General features: G+C 44.1%; 2 protein-coding genes across 6 annotated transcripts; both read right to left on the reverse strand.

The window, feature by feature from the left end:
* Window positions 1-120: 120 nt before the first annotated feature.
* mlec (malectin) lies at window positions 121-8,456 on the reverse strand. Of its 4 annotated transcripts, none has more exons than XM_086207222.1 (6): window positions 8,402-8,456; window positions 7,376-7,597; window positions 6,749-6,927; window positions 6,456-6,632; window positions 3,812-3,869; window positions 121-3,680 (listed from the first exon to the last, which is right to left on the reverse strand). In XM_086207222.1, exons 2-6 carry the CDS (start codon window positions 7,575-7,577, stop codon window positions 3,436-3,438), a joined length of 861 nt encoding a protein of 286 aa, XP_086063348.1. In that variant the 5' UTR covers window positions 7,578-7,597; window positions 8,402-8,456; the 3' UTR covers window positions 121-3,435. The 4 variants fall into 4 exon arrangements, with proteins under 4 accessions (XP_086063348.1, XP_086063349.1, XP_086063347.1 ...); XM_086207223.1 differs by having other exon boundaries at window positions 7,376-7,591; window positions 8,402-8,452; XM_086207221.1 differs by lacking the exon at window positions 8,402-8,456 and adding an exon at window positions 8,013-8,329 and having other exon boundaries at window positions 7,376-7,591.
* Window positions 8,457-10,987: 2,531 nt separating this feature from the next.
* cabp1a (calcium binding protein 1a) lies at window positions 10,988-19,683 on the reverse strand. 2 transcript variants are annotated; one of them, XM_086205472.1, is made up of 7 exons: window positions 18,750-19,683; window positions 13,911-13,941; window positions 13,649-13,792; window positions 12,952-13,061; window positions 12,793-12,867; window positions 12,650-12,722; window positions 10,988-12,569 (listed from the first exon to the last, which is right to left on the reverse strand). In XM_086205472.1, the coding sequence occupies exons 1-7, from the start codon at window positions 19,476-19,478 to the stop codon at window positions 12,544-12,546; spliced, it is 1,188 nt and encodes a 395-aa protein (XP_086061598.1). In that variant the 5' UTR covers window positions 19,479-19,683; the 3' UTR covers window positions 10,988-12,543. The 2 variants fall into 2 exon arrangements, with proteins under 2 accessions (XP_086061598.1, XP_086061599.1); XM_086205473.1 differs by lacking the exon at window positions 18,750-19,683 and adding an exon at window positions 14,066-15,128.
* Window positions 19,684-21,155: the final 1,472 nt, after the last annotated feature.

Below are 21,155 nucleotides of genomic sequence, written 5' to 3' on the forward strand. Positions count from 1 at the left end.
TTTGGTTATTAAATCTAACAATGGTAGACAATAGTGCAGACTCCTCAGTTTTAAAGACATTTTCCAAATAATGATTTATCATTTCAGAAATAGCTCAGCTGAAAATGTAAATTTGCAGCTGGAGATAAGTAAAACCAATCAGGATTATCCCAGATTACCTCACACAATGATTAATGAGTCAAAAAAAAAAAGCAGTGACACAATCTGATAAAATAGCACATTTATTAAAAAGAGACAGCATTTATCAGCATTTCCCACTTTGCAGATATATGCTCGTAAGATCGGGGGTCTCAGATACACAGTCCTCCAGCTGCTGCCTACAGCCCCTCGAGACAGCACGTATCCCTCCAACACACCCATATCTATACAGTAGGACTCGATTTTTGTAAGCGCACACACTCGCACATACGTCCTGGACGATGGAGGTTGTTGAGGTTTTGCTGTTCAATTTGTCTCTGTTTAAATTCAATCACGCCTTGCAGAGAAAAGAAAAAAAGCATCAAGCTGTAAAAAGGTCTCATCACTTGTCAACAAAATAATTTCACATGAAGAAGAGGAATTGAAGCAAGGGCGAATGTGGAAAGGTTTAAAAAAAAAAAGAGGTTGGCTCATGATGGGGGGGGGGGGGGGGGGGGGATTCAAGATGGTTTCCTTTCTTGGTTACCAAGGAAAGAAAAGGGTTAAGAACCGTTAAAGTCACGTCAGGACACGGACGAATTTGGATGGAATGAACAGCAAGTCTTTGGTTCTCATGTGAAAAAGAAACAGAGCAGATCCTCATTCCACTGCTGTACTTACAACTGGGAGATTAACTCACAATAAAACATCAAAAACTGGAGACATTTCACACAGCTCTTCCACTTCGCTGCTGTCCAGCGTCACACTCTGGATGAATTCATCCGTCTGTCTCTCTCTTTAAAACTCCAGCCCTGAAAAATTTAAACACAGACGAAGGGAAAAAGAAGGCTAATGATGTTAAAGCACGATGTATTCAATAATTCAAGGCAACAATGACAAAACACACACGCACGCACGAAAAGACATAAATTTAAACATACATCAGGCAGTGCAAAAAATGTCACACCAATAAAATATCACAAAAAACAGATCCTGAGGAAAAAAATTCAAACATACAAACCCAAAGTGTATTATAAAATATCTCCAGATCAGCCCCACTCAAATTTAAATTATATTTATATAGTAGATATATATATATAAAATAATGGAAGATCCCACATTTTCAGACAATCTCATTTATTTGACTTTGACAGTCCGTTTATCCGTCTGCCGTATTCTTTTCTTTTAATATTCTGTACCAATAACCGTTCCTCCCCAGAAGAAAGGCCACAAAGTCTTCCTCAACAGAACATCTAAAACAAAAAAAGTGGTGGGAACAAAAGTGTTGTCACGCCATAAAAAGTCGTCCGATTTTGTAACTTATATACACACGTAACTGTGTAGGTTTGCAGAGGAACAGGACTTTGGTGCTGATTACAGGAACGTTTTGCATCCTTTCAGAAGAAAAAAAAAAAAAAAAAAAAGAAAAAAAGGTGCTTATATGTCTTAAATAGGAGTTTACAACTTAAGAGACACCAGAAAAAGAAACAATCGCCTACAACTGGACGACTATTTTCTGGCGCTCAGCATCGATCAAAGTGGGGAGGAGAATCAAGCAGTGACGAAAGGCTCCACAACACCTGAATTATTAACCGTTTTTTCAAGTACTGCATATGGCAACAGCATGTCGGGGGGGGGGGGGGGAGGGGGGAGGGGGACATTTAAGACGCATTAGCGAAACAAGCAAGGTTAGAAAATCATCCTTGGAGTCGAGCGTAGCACTTGAGGGAGGTAACTTGACACATAAATAGGAGGGGGGCGGGGTCATAACACGACTCGTCTAATGAAAAACAAAGATTCTTTTCAGGCTCAACGGAAAAAGTTCAAGGATATCATTGTCTGAGAGCCAAAGAGGATAACGTGGCAGGGGAAAAGACACGTATATACACGTGTGTGTGTGATTTTTTTCAAATTTATTTTTATATATATATATATTTTTGAATTTGCTCGATTCAAGAAGCTGAACAAGGAGCTTAACTGGACAACAGCAGACTTGACATTAAGAAGTTTTAAGACAGATTTGAAAAGGCTAAGTCAAGACTGCAGGGAATCAAGAAATCTGGTAAACTTGAGTGAAGTTGTGCTTTCCAGTCTGGTGCTGCAGGTGAGTCAGTCAATGTTGGTTGGTGGGGGGGTGGGGGGATGATGGCACAGATTCTGGCTGTTCCTTGTGTTATTAACCTGAAGCTGCAGCGACCTCTTCTCAGGTTCTGACGAGACGGAGGCCTCGTGAAGGCTTTTAAATCGAGACACACACCAAAAACAAACACAAGCCATGTATTTTCTTGACTTCAGGCTACACAGCTTCTCCCCCCCCCCCCCCCACAAAAAAAAAGACATTCTTTGGTGAAACAAAAGGCAAACATGCATAAGTAACGAATGAAGTAAAAAGGCAAAGATCACATTAAATACAGCGATGAAAAGAGCTTGAGTAGCATTTCACAGCATAAACTCTGCCTCGCGATAAACTCAATTGGTGTCTGTTACTCATACAAAAATGGGGGTCGAATGTTGAAACGTCAACATTCTCACACTGTAAGGTCTAGATTTTAAAAGTGGATCAAACTTGGAAAAGAAAAAAAAAGAACCCTCCCGACTGAATTTGTGATCACTGTTGAGGACACGTTTAAGGCCCTGGATCAGAAGTGTGGGATTCAAAAGCCATCCTCTTGAAAGGCAAGCTGAGTTAGACAAAAAAACAGCTACAAAGCTAGCTCCAAACCTGTCAACATCATATGGTGATGGCACACCGATGCGGGACTAACCGGACTGGGGTCCAAAGACACAAAAATGAGAGCCTCTCAAATGGCAGCCACGCTACTCTACTTCAATTTCTCAGCAGCACCATTTCCAATTTGACGGTGGGATGTGAATGAGGAGCTGAGCGGGAGTGTTGAACGGAGTGTGCTTCCTCGCTACACCCAGTAGAAAACGTTCAGTTTATAAAAGAGGCCCAGACGGACAGGCATCCGCTGGCTGATGACGACGCGTGGTTTCAGACCTTGAAGACTAGCGCGTGTGTGAATCCTGCCAAGTTTCTGAGTGGAAATGACTAATGTTCACAAGGGTCAGCAGAGGTGGATGCGAAACACATTCACAAAGAAGCGACACACTTCCTACGTCTCCTTCCTTTCCTCAGTGACAGTTTGACAGCAGCATCTGCCTTGTCCCGCAGCAACTCCCCCAAACTATATTGTCCTCCGTCGTCGTGGTTACACCGAGCCTCTCTCCTGTGCTGCTGGTGTCCCCTTGCCCCCCCTCCCCCACCCCCACCTCCCTCTCCTGCCGTAGTCTCATGTCCATCTGGCTGCTTCTCTCTCACAGCCGACACAGGCAGAACAACGTGGGGATGAAGACCCCGAACGCCACCAGGATGGGGAACATGAGGCTGCTGTTGTCGGCTGCGTAAGGGTTTGGTGTTCTGGGTCCTGACTGGACCCTGTACTTGGAGCCTGGTGGGAGCTTCTTTTTAGCACCGTCCTCGCCTCCTTCAACGTCTTCATCTTCGTCGTCAACATCGTCACGCTGCTCCAAACCGGGGTGAGGCTGAAGTTTCGGTACATCTTTTCGTGTGACAGCAGCACATGGGAAGACAAGTAAAAAAAAAAAAGAAAAAAAAAGAAGGTACCTGAATAGTCAGAGTACTCGTATTTACTGTGTACAATGTTTGAGCCTGACTGTAGAAACTACTCACCCTCTAATGTTCCCTTCATGACATAGAGCGCGCAGACCTTGGGGTTATCATAATAACCCTGAAATAGAGATCAGAGCAGAGACAGATACCAGATGTAAGCACGAGAAACTTCACCATTTATGAGCAAAAACAAGAGGAAGCGATGACACTTCTACCTATGTCATGTTAAAAAGGAAAGAATCAGCACGTGGAGCAGGTGGAACAAGAAGAAAAAGTTGCCATTTTATACTTGGAACAATTTGAACATTTGCTGAATTAAAAAAAAAAAAAAAAAAAAAAAAAAAAAAAAAAAGATAAAATCCAGGAAGGGAAAGATTTAAAAAATTAATTAAAAGGAGAAAGAGGTCACTGCAGCAGGACTCCTCAAGCGAAGTGTGCCAGCCTCTTTAGCCTCCTAGCACGAGGTCTACAATTACATATTCAAATCTTCTGACTGATAGCGATGACGGCTGACTAACGAGGGAACGCTGTCCCCTTAAAGAGAAGAGACGTTCAAACCTAAGGCCAGCGGCCGGCTCAGCAGTACTGGCGAGGAGTTATTCAGCCTCACACAACCAGCAACCGGCAATATGACTTTTTTGGGGGGGGCAAACACAATAATAACACAAAACACAAAATACAATTTGGACATATCTAAGCGCATGAGCACCACTTTCCAAAGGATTCAATCTGATGAAATGCATGACCTTTCACTTAAAACATGAAATCACAAGCATCACTCAATATTTCAGTTCTGTTTTTCATGTGAGGAGAGTGGAAATGTGACGACTTTTACTCTACAACACGTTATCATCGAAACTGTTCCACCTGATTTTTTTGGGGCTATTTTGTAGCGGCGAAAAGGAGCTGTACACAACGGTGACGCCTCAGCGTTTCAGTTGAACGTGTTAGCATGCTGCTGTTTATTTACACACCTGGCCAGCAGTTATGGAGTGAATCCAAGTCTGACGCGCTCTCGGGTCCAGCCATTTTAATCAACTTTAGAGGAAATATCTGTCTGGTAAGTGCTCATGGGAGGCCACGTGTACAACTGCTATTAGGAAATGTCCTGATGTGATGTGATCACAAGTTGAAAAATCTGCTGTGCGTTCACACTTGGTCTTAAAAAAAAAAACCACACATCTACATGTGGCTCCTATGATTGTATCTTACCTCCCTGTGCAGTATGCAAATAAAAAGCTGCAATATTTCCATTTGCAATGTTTTTATCCACCATATTTAGCAGCACCGTTTGTTTATAACGCAAACAGCACACATGCAAACATGTCGCTCAAATCACGCAGAGATGAGATCCCTGTTTATTTGTTGCTGTGGATCAACAGGATCTGATCAGTCACAGATTTTTCACATTAAAAGGAATTACTGTCTTGTTTGGGATGTCAGGTGATTGTCTGAGGGGGGGGGGGGTGAGCTTACAGTTGTAAATTAAAAGCACTTTTCAACACGATCAGACACTGTGACACTACCAACAGGATCAGCCGTTCCTGCTCAATTGAAGGACGCCAGCTGACGAGGTCGTCCGTCAATGTGGCCCAGGATGCATTCAGGGCTCGATGCAGCCACAATGTGGTCTCGGTGACTGGCTGACCGCCTGAGGTCAGGTCGCTCATCACGGATCTCAATAAAAGGAGTGCACAGGGACATAGAATCAGCACCTGGTTTTAATTAGTGTCCTTTTGCCATGTGATGCAGAGCAGGTAAGTTAACGGTAGACTTCTAAAGTTTTCCTCTGGCAAAAAAAAAAAAAAAAAAAAAAGGAGCAGAAACTCACTATAAAACATAGGGCCAGGTACTGAACTCTGTAAAAACGGTACCAGCTGAATTATGTTGGAACCACCTTGCAACAATCCATCACACAGAAGTGCACGTTAGAGATTCCAAACCGGTTTCCAAGACCAAACACAGCCGCCCGCGGTGAATTATTGCTACAGTTTTCAAAATTTGACAAAGACAATGTTCTCTGCAGTGTTCGCGATGCAAAGTTGGCCATCACAACATATCTAGCCTGAGGAAACTGCTGGGGTTTCATTTATGATACGGTGGGCAGGATTCTTCCTGCGCAAAAAAACAAACAAAAATGGCCCAAAACACATCCAGATTCCTAAAACTGTGCAGTTTCCTGCAAGCACTTTCCCTTTAAGAATCACAGTCCACCTGGAAATGTGCGCACCGTCCTCATTCAACCAAACAAGGTTGAGGCAGAGTTGCTCTTGAATGCTGAATAAATGACACGTGTCAGCTCATCAGAGGCTGATCGGCAACAACGGCGAGGAAGAGCAAGGAAACAGCGTCACGCACCGGTGATGTCACAGTAATCCGACAGACGGCTTCACACCAGAGCGAAAGGACTGCAACAGTCAGCTGAATCCCCTGATCATTTCAAAAATTCATTCCGTGTTTTATATAAGCTTCATATTGGCGAGCTTGGCTAGCCACGTGATTACTATTGATGATGATGATGATGAAGATGAGGATGGGCGTGTAATGATTGTGAGGGCTTTAATTACACAAATGACATTATAAAATGATCCGTTTCTGGATTATTTCCAACCTCACTGACCTGTCTGAACAAGATTAAGAAAACAAAACTAGTTTCAAAATGTTTCACTCCCTTTCTCTGATCAGGTAGCGGGGAGGAACTCACCTTCACAAACTCGACCATGAGCTTGCCGTTGAAGGTCGACACCTCTCCTTTTACACTCAGTTTGCCCCGTCGAATGGAGAAGGACACCGTTTCATCGTGTGCGGTACTGTGACCCACTCGATCGAAGATATCCAGGTCTTTCACCACCACGTGGCCGTTTAGACGTACATCAAACACCTGCAAAGCCACAACGGGCGTATTTATGCAGTCATTAAAAAAGGCACAAACTGATGTGTATGAATAAAGCAACTACATTCATGCTGCAATCATATCTGACTGATCTTTTGCCACACCTTTTGTTGTGACTGAGCGAAGTACACCTCAGCGTACTTCATGACAAGTATGTAGTCGCCTTCCTCACGAATGGGGATATCATATCCAAAAGTGTCCTCGTTGTAGCGCTCTGTCTGGTATAGGATTTGATCCTCCTGACTGGAGCGCAGGATTGGCAGACGCACCCCGTAGTTAGATGCTACAGAGGAAAAGAATCGAGATAAACACTGAGAACAAGACCACATTATTCACTGCATGTCTGAAAAAAAGTACTATGGCTTAAATCAATTACATCACAATGTTGAACTAGAACAAGCTACTTCATTCAAAGAAAGGGGATCCCTTCTGTCTAAAATGACAAAAAAAAAAAAAAAATCACACTCAAACTTGCTTTTACAACTTCATAACTGGGCCAAGGCAGACTTTCTCCAGCCAATTTGATCATATCGCCACCTGCTTCCTCTGCATACTGAGACAGAAGGGGGCGGAGCTGCGGTTCTCTATGCTGACTCCTCATTAGTTCGTGTTACTTGCGGAAGCCAGATCATGCAGATGTGTCTAACTGTACTAGAGGCGCATGCATGTAAAGTGTCAGCAACACCTTGCAGGTGCAGCCAAACATTCTCATTCATTCAGTGGTAACTCACCTTTCCCAATCTTCCCTTCCAACGGGTCTTTTTTGAAGTGAATACCGTGCACATCAACATGCGCTTCACCCCCGGCGTTGACAGCCCAGATAACCCGTTCAGCCAGGCTGGGGCCGCTGCCGTCTGCCCAACACTGTTCCGCCAGCAGCGCCAGCACCGCTGCGACCAGCCAGGCGACGAGCTGCGCCGTGACCCGCTGCATTGCCACACACAGCCCTGGTCCTCGACACACAGACACTCAGCGTCAGAAGCCGCTCGACAGCAGCCCACTTTCAGTAGCAGCCCGAAAGTAACCCTTCCACTTTTTGACCAGAAAATGTTCGCAACCCAGAGGAGCTAGCGAGCTGGTCTCGATGACATGCAACACGATATCATGAAGTTAGCCGAGATGCTAACAGGACCAGTACCGGCGGTAGCACATGGACACGCCGAATCGTTTACCAACAGCGGAAATATGAACACATATTAAAGCTTAACGTGAATATATTCGTACCGTGTAGCCTCTCTACTGAATAAGCACTGCGATGACAGTATAATTCAGCAGCGAGTCACGCTGGTCAGTTATGCTAGCTAGCTTACCTACCTGTCTAACCAGAAATACGTGGTCTGAGTCAGGCTAACGTTAAATGACACTTACCTTCCCTCTCGCGAATATCTTCAAACTTATATTCTGTCAATGTGTATGTTAATCTCTGCTGAAACAATCTCACCGGGCGCATAAACTCAAAAGTCTAGGTTGCCTAGAGTGGGTGCTGATATTGCCAGATGGAGGTGGTCACAGTCAGGCTGCTGCACTGACGACTTTCATTCAATGTGTGCATATCTACTCTCACTGCTAGCTGCAGCGCTACCTAACCTCACACTTCCCATGGCCGCCCGGTGACTGACACATTACCCGGCGTATCATGTAGTCCCACCGGCTTCCTGAACTCGTCCCCTCCGCACCAATTCCCACCATAGACCAATCACGCCTTACTTGATTATAACTACGGAAAATTAACGACATAGTATATATAAAGAACGTACCACTCTTTCAGATTTTAAGGACAATTTCACACAATTTTAAACGCTGATTGGATGGAGAGAGAGAGAGAGAGAGAGAGAGAGAGAGAGAGAGAGACTTTAACGTTGTATCGCAGGCGAACGAATCGTTCGAATAAACGAATCTTTTGGGTGAACGTATTGAACTAATTAATTTCCTCGCTGTTCAGTTGTCATTTTGTGGGTGCAGGAACTCAACAGGCTGCACACACCACCTGGATGCCTCAATCAAACTCAAGATTAAAGCCCCTCAGAACCGAATCAAGGTCATCTCAGACTGTCAGCTTACACCTCAGACCCTCAGACTTCAGCCTGTCACACCTGAATAGTGTTGTTGTGTCATGGCGATCATGGCTGCGCGTGTCATAGCCCTGACTGCCATTTAAACCTGCCACTCTGAGGTTGTTGCTGTAATCCTGACAGAATAACGTCAGAATTCTGACCCTCTCAAGGAGTCCCAGCGTGTCTTTTGTCAGTACTGCACTGCCAAAGCCCTTTTTCTCTCCCTGGACCAGGTTTAGTCATCAAAAACGTACCGACTAAAACCTGTTTTTGGTGACAAAAAAATGAGACACAATCATCCAAACGACTTTAAACTTCAAATGTATTCTTGATAATAGCAACAACTGAAACGACAGGTGTGACAGTGATTGGATCTCTGGGTCTATGGTGCCATTTCAGTGGCATTTAAATGAGAATTGGGCTCATCTGGTCATGTTGGCAAATGTTATCTTTACACGGCTGATTCACCTTTGACAAATTAGCTCTGCTCCGCAGTCTGAAACTTGCTGTTCAACACGGCTCAACTGACTGAACACTGCACGATTCAGTAAACAAACCTTTCGAACGAAGGTTTTTTTTTTTTAAGTGAACAGAATGTAGTGATTCAATAGATCTAAAATGAACGATCATCTTTCTCACTGTTCCGAAGACTTTTTCCACGTCAAGCAACAGCATTTGGGAAATTCATCCCTGAAGTAACGCTTTCAGGCAGAAGTCCCAATTCTGTACACACGACCGTGAACCAGAATGGGTTGATTAAACTTCAAGAATCTGAACTTCATCAAGCTTGTCAGGTCTGTTTGGATGTAACAAAGTTTGGTGTGAGTGTGTGTGTGTGTGTGGGGGGGGACGTCCTGCAGGTTGAAGATGTTATTTTACTCTGTTATTTGCCTCATGTTGTCTTCGCACTGATTTTTTCATCTCTTATTTCAGAAAAAAAGTGATTGGTTTCAACCTTATTCAACCTAATATAAACAAGAGTAGACCCGTGCTACTGTCTTCCCTTCATTATTAATCAATGGACAGAAATCTATTACAGTACCTTACGGGCACATTATGCATTTGACGCCTTTAAGAGAAGCCACGCCCCTCTTTTTCCGGTATGATATGGTTCCCTGCATGGTCGAGGTCTCGTCCAATCAAAAGAGTCCAACGCAGCGCGCACACAGTTGCGCTCGAGGGTTGACCAGAGAGGAATGAATGGAGAGGGTTGCCATGGCAACAGCCGTAGCTCTGTCAGCGGATGACAGATGTTTCATTATTGCCTTTTATCATATGTGGACATGACCTTTATCCTTAAAAAGCAAACACCGCGGCAGCCTTGCACTGGGAGGTTTAGTGCAGGAGGTTCATTCATTAGCTAGTAAATTCACTGCAAACTCAAACTAGGAGGTAACGTTTCCACTCCACGTGTGGCATCATCATGTATGCAAACATTTGCTGCTGTTGCTTGGGACAATGTTCCTCCAGAAGACCAGAGTGGGCCGCAGGCAGCGGTGGGTCAGTGGGTGTTGGGGATGAAACACTCAAGCACTGAAGGTTTTAATGGTATTAAAACTGCAGCATTAGTCAACTGCGGGTTTAAAATAGTTTTAGCTGGAATGACAGTGAAACAGTGGTTTGGTGCAGGAGAAAATCAAGTTGCTTTTGTCTGTAAAATAAATCTGAAGGTCAGTTCTTGACCACACACGGAGGATCCATCAAAGGATATCTAGGTGCTTTCATATGTAAACCAAATATGTATTAGAACTTATATCTTCCTTCAAAGTCAAATTTTAAACGGTACCATGGAGAGGAGGAACTTCATCGGAAATGGATGCTGAGCATGTTGCTACAGGTAAAGTCATCCCTGAGATGCTACGAGCATGTTATGAGATGCTAATGTGCTCATTTTTATCAAGAGATTATAGACATTTAAGATAAAGTAACAAAGTTTATAATTTAAGGTTCTTAAAAAAAACAACCTTTGTGTTGTCATTTGATGTAAATTTTAAAAAATGCACAACCACTTTCAACCATTTTTTTTGGGACAATATCACCACAAAAAAGAGGGGGGGGGTCAAAAGTAAACACCTTTATTTACCTACACTTGACTTGGCGATGTTGACTTTGTTCGATGAAGATGTAAATGTGCATACTGAGGTTATAAATGTCTCTTTGGCATGCATGAAAATTGGTTTGACAACACACATTTGTGAAATTTTTAAAGGAAAACACAGACTCTTTGGGAAATACACGTATTTGCTGACCCCCACCCCCCCCTCCCCCCAAAAAAAGATGATAGATCCCTTATCTCCTCTTTGGCCTGTTAGTTAGCTTAGCGCAATGAACTGTAGTGGATGGGAAGTGTTAGCATACCTCTCTGCCTGTGTAACAGTTGTCAGCGGGTTGTACTGTGCAGTAAAACCTCACTCCTCATCAGCTCAAGAGACACACTAGTGCCAGTGACCATGGTGTTAGCATCCTTGCTAGCAAGACCGCCAGTCCAGGGTCGGACAGTGCACACACAACATTGTATTAATATAACTAGATTTGTACATGAAATTATGATGAAATAATTTACGATGATGGTATATTCTAATTTTTAAAATCAGAGATTTTGGAACTACTTTTACTGAGTGGGTGCAGTGGTATGTGGCACCTTAAAACTTCAGCTGGCAAAACAAAATGGTTGATACTGACAGGAAGTGTGATTGCTTCAGTTAATCACGAGCTTTATCTGTTTGAACCTGAACACGCAAAGGAAAAACTACAGGTTTTGGAAGCTGAGTGTTGAAGACAGAAGAATGCTAACATACCCATCCGCTACCATTCATTGTGCTAAGCTAACTAGTGGTTAGCTGGTCTCGGTGGGTCTCAGCTCCTCAATGCCTGTACAGAGGAAAAAGAGGGGGATCTAGCTCTGGGGTGGGGGTCTACTAAGCATATTTCTCTAATAAAAGTTGGTGTGTTCCTTGATCGCAACGATAATCACACTGACACTGACGTAGAGTACAGGTACAACACACAACCACTGTAAATACAGCTCAGATATATCATTCCTGCTCTGGTGGGGCACTGTAGGCATTTGAGAACAGACATCTTGTCACTTGTCGCTTGACCGAAGACTTCCAACTGTAGTTCAGTCTGAAGGTGCTGCAAATGCACTGCAGGAAGCTGAAAACCACAGCAGGCTATAGGGTCCATGAGCACCACGGTTCAACGGAGTCAAGCTGTAGTAAGTATCAGAGCTTAGAGAATAACATATATAAGAGGTATCTCAGAGAGCTGCTTCTTCATTGCATGTCAGAGTGATGCTTTTACAGGGCAGGACTGGCACGGTGAAAAATCACAGATGGTCACAGTTTCAACACAAGTGTGATATTAGCACACGGCCCCTGTGGTGGGGCACCGATGTCACACAAACGACGGTCCAACTATGCAACGATGGTCTACACACACTGTGTATACAATCTTTTCAACAAACATTCATTTCTCTCATCCCAACATTGCTGTACATCAAAGGTGACATTTTGTCAGATACCATGTAGATGATGAGACATCTATCCATACAGGAAGATATTAAGTGAGAGTTAAAGTGCAAAAAAATAAAATAAAATAAGAATAAACCACATGTTGGACAATCATCAGTTAGGCTACAGCAAGTTCTGCCTCAGCTGAACTGCAGACTTTTCAGGAAGAACACTTAATGGAAAGTTTGAGGTGACTCCTCACTCCAGCACATTCAAGGAGTTTAAATTCCAGTGTCATTCAGAGTTGAATGGCTCAGAGATGTCAGCATGTCCTCCGTGGTCAGGTAGAGAGAGGGACACGGCTTCACATTCAGGACCGACCCGGTTAAGATCTCAGCGGGACATCATGCGCACAAATTCTGTGAAAAAAACAGATGATGAAGAGCGAGCAGACACACTCCAAAGCACATCAGCCAGTAGTTTAGCGAGCCTGCTTTACCTTCAAAGTCAACAAGTCCATCTCCATTCAGGTCCACTTCCCTCAGGATATCCTCGACTTCATTTAGACCCACCTGCAAGAAAGGCAGGTTAGTGGAGCACCGCACACAGTGGACATGAAGTCAAATCGGATCCCGGTCTCACCTGGTGGCCCAGCAGCTTCCTCATTGCGTCTCGAAGCTCAGACGTACTGATGGCACCATCTCCGTTTGTGTCAAACTAGGGTAGAAACATGCAAAGTAAACGGTAAAACTCTCTCAGGAAAACAGAAACACATTCCTGAAAGTAAAACAACAGCTTTACCTCTCTAAAGGCGTCTTTTAACTCTTTTATCCCAATCATGTCTGCAGTTTCGGCGAGGAGTTTTGGGCCCATTAACTCGACAAAATCCTCAAAATCGACATGGCCGCCCACTTGAGAAAAAGACAAATAAAATCACCAAAGACAGCAGCATTGGGATAATACAAATATTTGCATAATACAAAATTAGGTGATGAAATTAACTTATGTTCAAACAGCACAGACACATTCAGCTAACCTGTGTCACATGACTGTGTAAACATGCCCATGTAGCCAAATAGAGCTGTGTCTTCTGAACACAGATGACAAAAACACGGTTTAATGTGTTTATGTTGAAAGTTAAGCCTGGTTCCGAGACAACATTGCCTTGAGGTAAGTTTAAGAAATCCAAAAATGTACTTGTTTATGTTGTATGTACTTGAATTTATTCTATTCTTACTCATAATTATTCATTTTTATTACAAAATTTTAGTATTTCAGCAAAATATTAACCTGTATTTGACACTTTCTTTGTAAAACATTTATTGTTCGTGGCCAGTAAGTATCACATGATTTGCCTGGAAGTGTGATGAGCGTTCCTTTTTAAGGAATCACCCACATAAGAATGTGAAATATTTGCATTGTTAAAATTAGAGCAAAAATATGTGTATCATATCAAATTAATTTATTACTCCTCCCCACAGGATAGTTAAATGCTCACAGTTCATATTTATCTGCTGGCTCAGTTCTATCAGCTCCATTTCTGTGGGCATGTAGCCCATCGTCCTCATGCAGTTCCCAAGGTCTTTGCAGCTGATGAATCCGTCCTTGTCCTTGTCGAACTCTTTAAAAGCATCCCGCAACTCTGTAGATCAACGACACCAACGTCAGGTCAGGACTGATACATACGTCTTAAAAACGAAAAGCTTTATGTAATTTCTGTTGTGATCTAAAACTAAAAAGCTTTTGAAAAAGAAAAGTACCATCCATTTCTTCTGGCCGGAGTTCTCTGTCCTGTTAAGAAAACACAGAGAATCACCGGTGAGAACAAAAACAACCTCACAACTAACAAAAGAAGCAGTCGGCACGACCTCACATCCTCACAAATACAGCGTGCACTACCTTCACACAAACATACCGCTGACAGCGCTGCGGCTTGACTGACACCCAGATCGTGTTCAGCAGTCTTCTCCTCCATCACACTCTTAAAGATGATAAGAAGGGATGTCACCTGTAGAAACTCTCTCTAAACTTGATGGCCAGACCTCTAAGTATAAATCGGCTCATCCCTATCAAGCACATGCTGGAAACCACAAGCTCACCCAGAAGAATGTAACTGTTTCTATTTTTTTCCCCCAGCGCTAGCTTACAATGAATGCAACCATTAAAGGGCAGAGCCAGAGGCAGACATATCCCAGAACCGTCAGGGGTTAACAGCAGGAGCAGTGAGAAGTCTAAACACAACAACTGGGAGATGACGTCAGACCCAAAGAGCTGTCTGACCGGAACCACTGAGACAGACAGCCAACCCAACATGCACCATCAGCACTTCCTGTGGTAATCAATCCATCACTGTCGGGTCATCAAACGTCACTCTGGCTCTGGCCAGACGTTAGTGTGCCTGTTCCACTGAGACATGAAACCACTAGACATCCTGCATTCCCTGATTTATGTCGGTGGAGACACCGGAGATCATGTACTCACAAAAGCAAGTGTGGGTTGAGCTCAAGTGGTGAAGTAACACCAACTATTCTTGATATTTTGTGTTCTTGATGTAAAAATACAGCACAACAATCATATATTTAGCTGTTTGCTTTTGGTGGCATCAGAAACTATGGAAGCCATATTCTACAAACTTGGTGGAGAGGTAGTACACTTGGGTGTATTCCTACCAGGTAGCCAATTTTGATATTTTGTCATAAGGCAGGAAACTCTACTAACTTGACTCCACCTGGTCAGATCTTTTCCGAATTTCCTATATTATATGGGAATCCCTGCTTGAACACATCTACAAACTAAACATGGGTCGTAGCGCCACCTAGTGGTTACAGGAAGTAAGCCGGATGTAACAAATATTTCATGTACATCAAACTTACAATGTGATGTCCTCTCATGAAGTACAACATAATATGCAGTAAGTAGGCTGTGTGTTCTCTAGCGCCACCTGGTGCACACAGGAACCGCTCCTTCATACAAAATCCAATACTAAATATTGTTGCTTGTTGATGTCATCATGGTTTGTTTTTGTGTCTCATTTTAATCTTGCACTTCACTTTTGTACAGCACTCAGATCAGCTCATGCTGTGTTTAATTGTGCTCTATAATCTTTACTGGAGAGGTTACGGTGCTTGCAAGACATGTAGGAGGCTTCAGAGTGATTAAAACGAGAGGAAGGCAGGAAAAAACCCTGGATACAGCAAGTAATACAGCTTCTGATCTTTGGCTCTCTTCTTGTGTGGTACATTATTTGCTCGATCTTGATGTTGAACAGGTGAGCATGTGCAAAAGATCAGCTGGCAGGAGTGTTCATTTTGACAGTTATTAGTCCTGAGTCAAATGTGCTGGTCACTTTTCATCATATTTAGTCATCACCATCCTCTGTCTGTTTAGTCAACTTTGGTTGACTAAAAATGTGAGCGTCTTAGTCACTGAACAAACACCTTTTTTTGTTAGTTGAGACTAGATTATGAAATTAACTAATTTCTTTCAGGGGAGCCTGAACGTAGCTCTTTTGGGTGACTGATTTTCATTTAGTTGAAGGACTTTACATGGTTTTCATCACATCTCAGTCATTCATTTATAAAAGGGTAGCGGAGGATTATATTTAGTTTTGGTTTTGTTGACGATATAGCTGGCCAGAACGGCGCAGTCAAAAGCAGGAAGGGTGCAAATAGCATGGTATGACTGTAGAAAGTACAGCTGCAAGGATTTCTGCAAAAAAACATTCAATGGTTTGATCTTAAACAGACAGAAGAAAGATTTTTTTTAAACGTTTGCGTGTGTCCAGACTTACGTACATCATGCCTGCACTTGGCCACACCTTTACTGAGGAGGCCACAATTTTGCTCCAGTATGTTCCCCATAAAAACACAGTCTTGTGTAATGGACACAATTGAGTCCTGATAGGGTCTGAGATAGCCAGTCTGGCCCATCTCCTCACAGGACAGCACCCCTCTGAGTCTCCTGTCAGCATCCTGGAGCCCCATTCCACTGGGGGGTGGGGGTGGGGTGGGGGCAGGCAGGGGGCAGAGACAGTGTCAGAGATCAGCAGCGAATTTTCAGCAGAATGGAATAAAGTTGACGGCATTTGTGACACGCTGTATTTACACTCTGGACATTCTTGAAAATCGGCCAAAATAGAACGAACTTGACCTCTTTGTAATCGTGCGTGTCAGAGAGAATGAAAACAAGCTAAATAATAAATGCATCAATCAACAGCATGTTGCCAACTTTCCACTCATCGCTCATAACAGTTTACTCTCCGCGTTGCATGGACTGGCACGTCGCGCCTATACACTGTCACAGGAACAGTAAACAAATTCAGGAGCAGAGAGAAGACAAAGAGGCCCGAGGAAACACGCTGCATGTGTGCTCGTCACAATATTCATTAATCCCGTGGCACATCAGGACCGATTCCTTTCTGTTGGAACATTCAGTGCTTTTCAGAAAATAGTACTGGTTGAACATCAGCCTGCCAAAGACCAAAGCCAAAACACAATTCACCCTGGTGCAAAAGAAATAAGAAAAAAAGCTGCAAATTACGCAATGTGTAAACAAAGACTCCACTCTCAAAATCTGACGTAAACTGAGTCTACAAAACCAGATCGTTAAGTAACTCTATTCTTATGACTATAATTTTGTACACCTGATACATTTAGATTTGAACAGAAAAACAACTGCACAAAGCTATGCAAAATCATTACCTGTTTTCTGAAATTAGCATACTACAAACATTTAATTCACCAGCTGAGGTCATGAGAAACGCATCACAAAGCTCACGTGATGAGAGCGCTGCATGAAAACAATCTTACCCTTCTGAGAGGTGAGTCTAAACAGTTTCCCATACCAACAGAGAAAAGAGGTTCTAAAAAGGACCATGAGGACTTTTTCTCCATTACATTTGCAGTTTGGGTTTGAAGAGGAGTATAAACTCTAGTTTCAGCAAGACCCATAAAGACCAGGACGCTAACGTGTGCCTCGTAGATTTAACTCCACCGCGCAGCACGACCTGTACAGTGTGACAGAAAGTAATAACCCTAAGACCACCAGTGATACTGGGAGACCAAGAAGGGTGATAAAGAGTGAGAGAGAGTAAAGTGCAAGAAGGATGGAAAGAGAATTATGCCTATTAAAGGGAAAGGGGGGGGGGGTCATGTGTGCAGGATATTTCAACCAACTGTCACACTGACCAAACTGTTATAGTTAGTTAACAACACAGACAAATCAACGCAAGCGAGAGAAACAGGGCGAGAGGTGTCAGCTGGGAAGTATATAATGGAGCTGCAACCTGACAAACAACCGTCACTTGAGGGTCACTTGTGAGGGGGTGTTTTCCATTCCCTGGTATCAGTCGCAGCCAATTTTACGACACAAACACACACTTCCAGCCTGTTTACAGTCTCCTCCTCACCTGCTCATGAACCGCTAGACTAATTTGTCAATTTACAGACTTCTGCACTTTATTTGTTGCAGTCCAACCCCCAACACGTCTTCCTCTGCCCTCTGCAGGCAACGTCAAGGTCACTCTGACCTACAGTAGCCATTGTAGGGAAACACGCTTACATAAGTGTGTGTGCATGTTTGTGTGTAGAGACAGATTCAAATACAGATGACCACATTTATATTCTGCAAGGACAGAGAAATATCCTGCACAAAAAGGTTTTTAGCAATACTTATCCTCATAAACTGTGTATACCAAAGGCAATGTGCATATGTGCGTGTGTGTGTGTGTGTCTACATCTCCAACCATGTGTTACATCTCTCTCTGTCACTGAACTCCTCTCCATCTAGTCATCTCATCAAACACCTTTTTCAGGTCAAGCTAATGTTTTCACAGGGCCGCTTGCTCACACACTGATTCACTGGTTATTTGTAGAATATCTTTCATACCAACAGATTATTCACTTGAAGCCCCAAAGGAGGATCTCTGCATGGTCACCCCCAGACTATTTTAACAACTAACAGCTTCCCAATTCCGCAACATACGTCAATCAGATTAAACAATCTAACGGGGAAGCGAATAACAGAGGAGACTAAAAAAATGTCCGTATGAGAACACCACATTATCAGGATTAGTTGATAAGAATCCACACACTTGATCCCAAAATAGCAGGAACATCAAGGTGATCCACCACAATCACCTATAAAACTGCAGTGTGTAACTTGAATTTGAGTCCAGCCTCTACTGGAACATTTTATCTGCCCCAACACAAATCCACTTGAATAGGAAATCGCTGCCTCATTGAGAAGGTCTGTAGGAGGCAGCGCTGTATTTACAAATTACATAAGAAAAGAGTGTGTAGAAGGAAGTCTGTAATAACAGTGTTTGCAGAGCATCACTGGGCTCCTACTGAAGCAACAGCCCATCTGATCTGAGGGCACACAAACAAAACTCTGAGGGATGTTGGAGATTGTAGTATCAGCAATTCAAAGCGGTTGATAAGAAGGCTTAAACCAGTCAAACCAGTAGAACAGAACATGAACTTGGTTTGAGGTCTCAGTCCTGTCAGAGGTCCATGAGCCCACCCCCCCCGAACTCACTCACACTCAGGAAGACCAGATAACCCTGGTCCATTATCTGCTCCTGTATGTCAGGGCCTTACCTGCCCAAACAGTGAATTGAGGATTGTGCGTAAATTGATATCGGATGCAGATGAAGCAGCGCTGGACCTCCGGGAACGCCGAGAGGACCTGCTGGACAGCGGGACCAGGGAGCAGGAGGACGGGGAGGGGCTGCTGGCCTGCCCGCCGCTGTTGGCCAAACTGGCCCGTTTATTATGGTCCCGCGGATCGCAGAGAGGTGCCCGGTCGTCGTTGCTGTCCGACAGAGAAGGCACCCGCGGCACGGCGCGAGCGTGTGCGTGACAGCGACGGGGCCGCTCGGGTTCAGGTGGTCCTGCTGCTGCTGGTGGACGGTCCTCCTGGTGGTGCTTCCTCCGATGGTGGTGTCGGTGTGTGGGTTTGGATGACCTGCAGCGCTCCCTCACACCTCGGCCCGCCTCACCGTTTGGCTCAGGCGGGTCAGGAACTCCGCTGTGGTGGCCATGTGACTTGCTCTTGCTCCGAGTGGCTGCATTATCATCGTCCCGGCTGAGCGAGGGGTGACACAGGGGTCTCCGGGCGCTGACGTCGCCCTCGGCCGACCAGAAAGACTCCTCGGCGTGGCCGTTGCTCTGGAGCGCGGCGGGACGGTGGTGATGCTGGTGCTGGTGCTGATGCTGACTTCTCCGGCTCTCAGCAGAGCGTTCAGGGACGTGTGTCGGTCTTCTGGCCGCCGAGGAGGATTTTAGTAAAGATGTTGTAGATTCAGATTTTGGGAAGGAGGAGCTCATCGCTGCGGATCTGCTCTGGTCGGTCTCCGTGGGCTGATCGTCGACATCATTCGCCGTTTTCTCTCCATCGTAGCCCCATGTTCTTCTTCGGAGCCCGCTCGCGTTAAGTTACATCTCAACACCTGCTTCTCTGTGGCGGCGGCGGCGGCAGGGGCGCGCGCACACCGAGGAGCTCACGCGTCGCTGCTGAGCGCGTCACCTTTTCATTGATGTGAGTGCTGATGTCTGTCATCACGGCAGTGACGTGGGTGGAGAGGGCAGGAAAATGTCCCAGCGGTTCTCAAAGGTAAACATGGAAGATACAGCCCTCGAATAGGAAGAGGATGAGAAGAATGCCCGAGTAAAGATGTGGTCATCAGTGGAACGTGGTAGCCATTTACATCCCTGTACATACTGGACTCCACCGGTCCATCAACAATCAATCAATCATAATAGGTTATATATATATTACAGGCTCGCTGATGGGCAACTATCACAAAGCCAAAGCTTGTTCTAACCGGAACAAGCGTCACAGTTGTATGCCTCACATGTGCTTGCTACAGTGACCTTGACCTTTGAATTCAAGATTTTTCCCCATTAGGCTTGAACCTCAGTGGTCATTTTTGAAGACATTTATTCGTGAAATGAAATATTCATATAAAATGCCAATGACCTTTGACCGCCAAAAATCTTCAGCCCATCTTTCAGTCTCAGTGGACATTTGAGAGAAATTTGGAGGAATTCTTTTGAGGCGTTCCAGAGATAGCATTACTACATCTGGAAGTGCATCCAGTGCCTCTGGACCTAGGAGGTACAGCCAGCACGGAGGCAAAAATATCAATAAGGAAATAAAAAACACACAATGTTTGAGCTGCATTCCACTTTTCTACATAAAAGGAAGCTTTATTAAATGTTGTCTGGTCATGGTGTTTCAGGATGTTTCTGTATTCATCCTGACGCGTCTGTGCCTTCTCTGGTTGTGCTGCTCATAGCATTTACAGAAAATAAAGTGATATTAAAGAAGTCCTCACAGGACCCTTGCCAGCCTCACCTGGAGATCCCTGGACTCCTCTTCTGTTATTCAGCTCACACACCGCCGGCTCCACACACTCACACACCTCAGCGCCTTCAAATTCCCTGACTCAGCCGTGTCGATGCATAGTTAAAAGGACATTCCCTTGATGTACATTAGCCTATATTTTTTTAATGAGGTGCTGCAGCTTTAGACTGTCTTCCATACCACCATGACACAATTATGTCAAACATAAAGAGCAACACTCACTCCTGGTGTAATTAGTTTTGGCCTCTTATTAGCAATGATGTAATAAGATCATAATTAGAGAGACGAACCTCTGGCCGTGTAACTAAACAATTGTGGCATCAATCTCACCCAGTAAAGGACGCTGACTTGTACTATAGATTGATGTCCTTGACAGGGTAGTCAAGTGTAAGGATGAACCTTAACCTCTCTATATGAACCTACTGCTACTAGATTCACTGAGATCACTGCTGGTCTGACAGGAAATAACAGTTGTTACAATACTTAAGGAGAGTAACATGAAAACAACTGCATGCTAACGCCTCCCGGTGCCACTACCGTGAAACTGCAGGTTGGTGAGGGGAGACGATGTTTATTTTCCCTCCCTTGTTGGCTCTGCATTCTTTACTGGAAAATTCAGATGGTCTGATTCAGCAGAA

Source organism: Aulostomus chinensis, chromosome 6 (assembly GCF_037954235.1).
Source record: "Aulostomus chinensis isolate RoL2024-O1b breed Wild chromosome 6, RoL_Achi_v1.0, whole genome shotgun sequence".
Lineage (NCBI taxonomy): Eukaryota > Metazoa > Chordata > Actinopteri > Syngnathiformes > Aulostomidae > Aulostomus > Aulostomus chinensis.